General features: G+C 42.6%; 1 protein-coding gene across 1 annotated transcript; it reads left to right on the forward strand.

The window, feature by feature from the left end:
* Nucleotides 1–894: 894 nt before the first annotated feature.
* Nucleotides 895–2789, forward strand: LOC122931884 (E3 SUMO-protein ligase ZBED1-like). The gene is made up of 2 exons (XM_044285940.1): nt 895–2100; nt 2301–2789. The coding sequence occupies exons 1-2, from the start codon at nt 895–897 to the stop codon at nt 2787–2789; spliced, it is 1695 nt and encodes a 564-aa protein (XP_044141875.1).
* The last annotated feature ends 5111 nt before the right edge of the window (nt 2790–7900 follow it).

The raw sequence follows: 7900 nt of genomic DNA on the forward strand, positions 1-7900 counted from the left end.
GAACCTTGTAAAGAAACCAAGACAATGGGGACACGGGACATAGCTTTCTGTAGCAGTTACATCTGACTCCGGTCCCCGAGGGGCCCAAAGGCACCAGCATTATAAATGGCACATGGCATGTGCCATTTATAATGCTGGTGCCTTTGGGCCCCTCGGGGACCGGAGTCAGATGTAACTGCTACAGAAAGCTGTGTCCCCATTGTCTTGGTTTCTTTACAAGGTTCATAGAGGTCACCACCGGGGGGCCCATAAATTTTTTTTGCTATGGGGCCCAGTCATTTCTAGCTACGCCCCTGCGCAGGTGCCACGTGCCAGCCAGACTCTGCCACCTTGTTGTGACAGGTAGGTGACCATCACACAGATACACCACTCACAGAGACTGCAGCTGGTCACTGCCTGTTATTACCGTACCTAAAAAAAAAAATTGTGTCACCTCACCTGTCCGTTTTTCCTCACTCCTCAGGCTCAGTCCAGTCCACCACAGGCAGGAGGAGAATCGCTCCACCACCAGCAGCCAGCAGTGTTACTTTTTCTGTTGATCTCGTGGCAGGCTTTAGGCTTAGTCACTCAAATTCAAGACTTGTGTCATCCCTACTCACAAATTCACATAGATGCCTGGCATGCATTGCATTTGCTAGTAAATAAAAATGGCAGAAGTAGAACAAAAGGAACGAGAGATAAAAAATGCACCTAGCTTTTTAAAAGCAAACATCTGGGAACATTTTGGCTTTTATGAAAAAAGTAGGAAGCACGAATTGGACAAGTCATACGCTGTGTGTAAAATCTGTCACACAAAAATTAAATATCTAGGGAATACTACTAATCTGAGAAACCACGTCAGCCGTTTTCACCCAGAAATGCTAAAACCTACCACCACCACCACCTACCAAGGAAATGAACCCAGATCAGCCAAGAATTGATGCAATGTTACAGTCAACTTTGCCGCCCAACTCTGAAAAGGTAAAGAGAATAACAAAAGCTGTGGCAGCTTTCATAGCGAAGGACCTGCGCCCTTACTCTGTTGTGGAAAACAGTGGGTTTCGCTACCTTTTGAAGACGATAGAGCCGCGTTACAAGATCCCGTCACGAAGTCACTTTACAGAAAACGTCATACCTGCACTCTACCACGAAACCAAAGCTAAGATAATTGCATCAATGAGCCAAGCAAGTCGAGTCGCAATAACGTGTGATTCCTGGACTTCAGTCACGACAGAGTCTTATGTTACAATAACAGCACATTACGTTAGTAAGGACTGGCAGATTTTGTCGCATGTACTGCAAACGAGAGCCATTTATGAGTCTCACACGGGTGCTCATCTGGCAGAGCTACTTTCTCATGTTGTGGAAGAATGGCAGCTGTCCGATAAATCTGTAGTGCTTGTGACCGACAACGCGTCAAACATGATAGTTGCAGCTCAAGTTGGAAAATTCCCCCATGTGAAATGCTTCGCCCATACACTGAATCTTGCATCCCAGCGAGCGTTGAAAGTGGCCACTCTCTCTAGGCTTCTTGGCAGAGTACGTCGGATATCCACATTCTTTCACCGCAGCACTAGAGCAAGCCACTGTCTAAAAGAGAAACAGAAATGTCTTGGCCTGAAGAATCATAAGCTGATAACTGATGTGGCAACAAGATGGAACAGTGCATACGACATGGTCGAGAGGTTCTTGGAACAACAACCTGCAGTCTGTGCCACCTTGCTGTCTCCAGAAGTCAGAAGAGGAGAGTCCGATCTCTGCACTCTAAACGAAACAGATGTGTCAAATGCAGAGGACGCCGTGAGTGCATTAAAGCCAATGAAGGATGCAACCATGCTGATGTCAGAAGAGCGCAATCCAACAGTTTCTCTCATTGCCCCTATAAATGCACAACTTCTCCAGAGCATGACAGACACGATGGGAGACACACCCATGATCCATGAGATCAAGAATTCTATTAGAACAGATCTCCAGAAGAGGTACAGCAGTGAGGCCGAGAAGAAGATCCTTCATACAGCCTCTGCACTGGATCCTCGCTTTAAGGGACTGCCTTTCATCCTCACAGATGAAGAAAGATTGGAGATATTTAAAGGAGTCACTGAGGAAGCTGCATCCTTGGAGGTAATTAAATTAATTTGAAGAATTCCATCATGTTTCTTCTTGAAACGACAGTAGCACTACCACGCTTCTGAATCTGATGCGGTGCGGGAACTGTACTGTCCGTTTCCTGTGCTTTTTCATCACCCCATCAGAATCAAAGGCATTGACATTTGTGTTTTTACTTATTGTTTTTTTTCCGTTTCTTTTTTGTTCAAACACAGATTACATCAGATGAGAGTGAGAGGACACAAGAGGATCATCAAGTGCCTAGAAGAAAACAAACTCTGGAAGAAGAGGACAGTTCACCCATCGAAGACAACCATTCTGAATCTCCACCATCTCCTCCCAAAAAGGCCAGATCGCTGCTCGTGAGTTTGCTGGGACAGTCTTTCACTGACACTGAAGGTACAATAGAACCCAAAAAGACCCCCTATGCCAAGGCTGAAGAGGAAATGGAAAACTATTGTAAAGCCCCACCTCTGCCTCTCACTGAGGACCCTTTGAACTGGTGGCGTGAGCATGAGGTCATATTTCCCCTCCTTTCTCGGCTGTCAAAGCAATACTTGTGTATCCCAGGTACAAGTGTGTCTGCAGAGCGGGTTTTCTCCACTGCAGGAGATGTGGTAACTGCAAAAAGAAGCGCCCTCAAACCAGACCATGTAGATCAATTGGTGTTCTTACAGAAAAATCTACATGTTCCAAAATGCTGAGCAGTGTTTTTAATTTTATAGATTTTGTTTATAGCATTGTCTCTGCCACTGAAATTTTTTATTTCTCTGTCTCCCCTGCCAGTGCCAGACTCCCCTTTTCCCTTCCCCTCCCCTTTTCCCCCTTCCCCTTCCCTTTTCCCTTCCCCTCCCCCCCCCTTCCCTTTTTCCTCCCCACCCCTCCCTCACGACGAGTTACTCCAACTCCATCCCTGTCATTGTCAACAAGACCAGTTACTTAACGGTTAACGCCAGTTATGCCACTCTCGTCCTCAACGGAACGCACTCAGTCACTGTGACTGACTGACTGGTGGGGTGCCGTCGTGGCACTGGCAGTCAGACTGGCAGTGACCGCCTGCAGGTGACTGGCAGTGGTCGGCAGGTCGTGGCAATTGCAAACGATCAATGAATGTAACATTTTGTTATAATATGTATATTTGTAATTGTATAATATCATATATTCTAAGTTCACTGTGATGATTAATCAGAATATATGATATTATTCTAGCTTTTAGCAGCACTGGAGTGGAGAGGAGATGGAGAATGGTTTTCTATTATGCGACTGTCCGTCCGATTCATTTTGTATTTTTACACTGACGTGTTTTTTGGTGTTTTCCCAATGTGTCTGTAATGCTCTGTGAATTTCTGACTCTGTTTAGGGGTTTAACCTTCAACCAAAAGAATTCTGTATTTAATTCCAGACAACTGACGCCCGCCAAGCCACCAGAGGAAGGCAAATCCTTGAAAGAATAAATTGAAACTTAAAACCTGGAGTAAATCTTTATTGGATCACACAAATACACATTCACACAAACCAAAAAAACACACACCGACCTTCTGACATCATGTCTGACTATGGTGGCTGTGCCACATTGCCCGTCCTGTGGCCTGCCCTTTACCATTATGATTCAGTGAGGAGGATGTGTGTTTATTTTTTTTCTGGTATTCTGTGGTGTGTGTTTGTGATCCCATAAAGATTTGTCCAAGGTTTTCAGATTCAGTTGAAAATGTATTCTGTCAAGGATTTTCCAGCTTCCTCTAATGGTGGCATGGCTTGGCTTCAGTTGATGTATCGTGGTAGAGTGCTTGCTGAGTGCTCAGTGCAGGTAACGTTTTCTGTAAAGTGACAACTCTGAGAGCTTATAGCACTGATCTAGACGTACTACCCATCTGGTGGTGGTGCTGGTGGTGGTGCTGGTGGTGGTGGTGCTGGTGGTGGTGCTGGTGCTGGTGGTGCTGGTGGTGGTGCTGCTCCTGCTGCCAAAACAATCACGGTGAACCAGGAAGTTCTGCAACACAGACAACTTGAACACACTGTGTGACAGACAGTTCCTGACTGGCAAACATCACAGTGAGTGAACCTATAACACAGTCACTGTCACACTGACTGTGTTATAGGTTCACTGACCCACTGTGATGTTTTACAGTCAGGAACTGAAGTGCTCCTTTTTTTGTAGGTACTGTTTAATATTATATAATATATATTATATGGTAAAACTATTGTAAAACTTATAAACTAACTGCACCAGCCAGGCCAGCACAACAGTTTAATGTTACAGAGACACTGACAGTACTGTTTTAAATAAATACTGTTGTCTGCTGCACTGTTTTGTTCATTCAGACTTTGCTATATGATATGCAGGGAACTTGGTATGATTTGTTTAAATAGCAGATACAAATAAATATTTTTGTGCAATTTCTGACTGATTGAATTAATTTTTTGATGTAAAATTGAAAAACAAGGGGACTTGGGTAATAATCTTGATGCATCGTGATGCATCGCCGAATCGAATCGAATCGTGGACTTGATAATCGTAATCGCATCGAATCGTGAGACGAGTGAAGATGCGCAGCCCTAGTTCTGACGCCGGCCCTGAGTGTGTGGTATATAGTGTGTGGCAGGAAAATGGATGTGCAATGTTCATGTGATTGATATTTCTCTGCTTTCCATACATACATACATGCTACAGAAAAAGTGCTGTAATGTCACAAAAATACTTATTGCACCAATCAGTAATATCTACTCAGACCTAATAAAATATGACGTATGAAGTGCGCACAGATAATCGCAACATTATTGCAGATTTGCGTGCTAGTGAATATTTTATAGCACTTTATTTGAATAAATATAAATCTATTGTTGTGACATGCATGAGAAATGTAATCAAAGTGTTAATGTAAAAATACTTACAGTGATCATGACTCTGTCCCCTTCGTCGCAAAATTTTCTCCAAGTCATTTTTCTTAGTCTCAGGAAACTTCATGCAGTTTGAAAAACGTAGCCACGCTGAGCCATGCCCCTAATATGCATGCGCATTATGCGATTATTACCTGACAGTTTTTTCGCACACAAAAAAAGTATAACGAATAATAACAAATATGCAAATTTACGAATATTTTACGAATATTCTATCCGCAAAATATCGCAAATTTGAATATTGACCCTGCCGCTCATCACTATTAACTATCCAAGCAAGAGAAAATTACTTTGCTTAGCTGACTGGCCGTAGGGAGTATCTTTTTGGTACTCTTTATGATTATGTAGACTGAAAAATATTCATGATAAGAAACAATAAAAATAATAATTATTATCAGTATTTATATAGTGCCACCATATTCTGCAGCTTTACAAATTCATAGGGTACATAGGGTACAAAACAAAAGACATCACAACGTACCTGGCTACTGGAACACCAGGAGTCAGGGCACTGCTCGACAGAGCTTACAATCTATGAGGAATTGAGGTGACACATAAGGTAGTTTATTGTAATAAGTAGTATTCAAGCCATTCTTGTACTGAAAGCAGTGGTGTAGGCCGATCTGCTTCATGGTTTGGACTTAGATTTATCGAGTTGAGGCCAGAGAAGTTGATGGGGGGAGATTTACTTGGGGAATAGTCATTTTAGGTAGCTTGATAAGCCTGCTTGAAAATATGTTTTTTTAAGGCATGTTTAAAGGTGGAATAGTTGTGAATTGATCTGATATTCTGGGGCAGAGTATTCCAGAGAGTAGGTACAGCTTGAGAAAAGTCTTGAAGACGGGAGTGAGAGGTACAAATTATGGTGGATTTTAATCTTGGGTCACTAACAGATAAGAGAGCATGAGTAGGGTGGCAGACAGAAATGAGGGAGGAGATATATGGAGGTGCATCACTGTGGAGAGCTTTATGGCTAAGGGTCAGAAGTTTGAACTGTATTCTGTGGTGGATGGGCAACTAGTGAAGTGACTGGCACAGGCTAGAAGCATCAGTATAGTGGGTGGATAGATAGATGAGCCAGGCCTGATGGCAGCATTTAGGAAAGACTGAAGGGGGAGAGTTTAGTGAGGGGGAGACCGATTAGTAATGAGTTGAAGTAGTCAAGACAAGAATGAATCAAGGCCAACAAGAGTATTTGCTGTTTCCACTATAATAAAAGGGTGGATTCTGGTGATATTTTTGAGGTGCAGACGACAAGAGCATGCAAGTGATTGAATATGGGTAGCAAAGCCTATGTCAAACGTGGCCCCAAGGCAGTGGGCATGTTGCACAGGAATCATGATAGTGCCACAGACAGAAATTGAAATATCAAGTTTAGGTTGGTTAGTAGATGGGGGAAAGTTTTTGAGAGGTTCGGTTTTAGATACAGAGAGGACATGATGTTAGAGACAGCTGCCAGACCATTACTGGTGTTTTTGAGTAAAGCAAGGGTGATGTCAGGGGATAAAGTTTATAGAGATGGTACCAAAAGCGAAATCTACTGATGGGGGCTGTGTAGAGGGAGAAGAGTAGAGGACCTAGTCCTGAACCCTTAGGAATGCCAACATCAAGAGGAAGTTGAGAAGTAGAACCAGCAAATGATACACTAAAGGAGAGGCCAGAGGGCCAAGAAAAGAACCAAGAGAGAGCAGTGTCATTAAGGCCAATTGAGTGGAGCATGGTGAGGATGAGTTTGTGGTCTATGGTATTGAACGCTGCTGAGAGATCCAGAAGAATTAGTAGAGAATAATCACCACTTCTTTTTGCTGTCAGGAGATTGTTAGACACTTTAGTAAGGGCACTTTCTGTATAGTGAAGAGGGCGAAAGGAAGATTGTAAGGGGTCAAGAAAAGAGTTTGCAGAGAGATAGATTATTAAGCCAGAGTATACAAGATGTTCAATAAGAATAGCCTTTATGAAAAATTTTGGTGAACCACAAAATATAACTTATATAGGTAAATATGACAGCAGAAAAAATGCAGTCACAAACATACAGTAGATACAACAAGCAATCATTACCTGGGTGCTACCAGCCCTCTTCTGTCTTCCAATTCACATACCGTCTAACAACACATTCCCAATGTCATGGTCCTTGTACATATTTTTTTTTCCATTGTCTCTCATCAAGTACCCTTTACATGTGGCAATAAGCATTGGTATGGGGACAAACAATTGTTTATACCATCATTCATCCCCATACAGTTTTCATTTTTCAGCAGCATATCCCTTGTTTACACAGAGCAATGCGCTTTCAACAACGCCACATAAAAGTTCTAATCACCCGACTACACACTGCACAACATAGTCTTCAAGGTATCCAGCAGCTCCCCTGGCTAGCACATACATTAGATCTGTCCCCCAACGAGAATGTCTGGGACTGAGGTTATGGATCTCCCATGCACAGCAGTCAACAAAAATCTTGGATGAATTATGGGTCCAAGTTGAAAGAGCTTGGCATAGAATTAGGAAGAGAGTTGAATAGCACACCTCTGGGATGCAGGCAGTGCACAGTGGTAGTTTTAAAGCTCATAAGATATGGAAAGGACCACGGCACTCATATTTATAATATTTATTATCGTATTATTATAACGAGTGCCGTAGTCCTTTCCATATCTATCGAAAGAGCTTGGCATGAGATGCCACAGGAGGCTATCCAGAATCTGTATGACCATTACAATGCCAAGGGGGAAACCTGTATTGCAGCAAGGGGAGATGTCACCCAGTTTTAATGTGACCACACTTTTAGCAATGATCTGCAGTAAAGATGTCTGATTTTGATAATAATTTTGCACTGCAAATTCAAAAGCTAATAAAGGCATTTAGGTTAAGTAAATACTCGTTTTCCCCTAATAGGTCTTTTTTATATCTTTTCAAACTT

This window comes from Bufo gargarizans, chromosome 3, assembly GCF_014858855.1.
Source record: "Bufo gargarizans isolate SCDJY-AF-19 chromosome 3, ASM1485885v1, whole genome shotgun sequence".
NCBI lineage: Eukaryota > Metazoa > Chordata > Amphibia > Anura > Bufonidae > Bufo > Bufo gargarizans.

Excerpts from the sequence above, each read along its gene's own strand:
- LOC122931884 (XM_044285940.1), top strand. The coding sequence starts at position 895 with ATGAACCCAGATCAGCCAAGAATTGATGCAATGTTACAGTCAACTTTG. Across the intron at positions 2,101-2,300 it reads AGGAAGCTGCATCCTTGGAG|ATTACATCAGATGAGAGTGA; the intron begins GTAATTAAATTA and ends GTTCAAACACAG.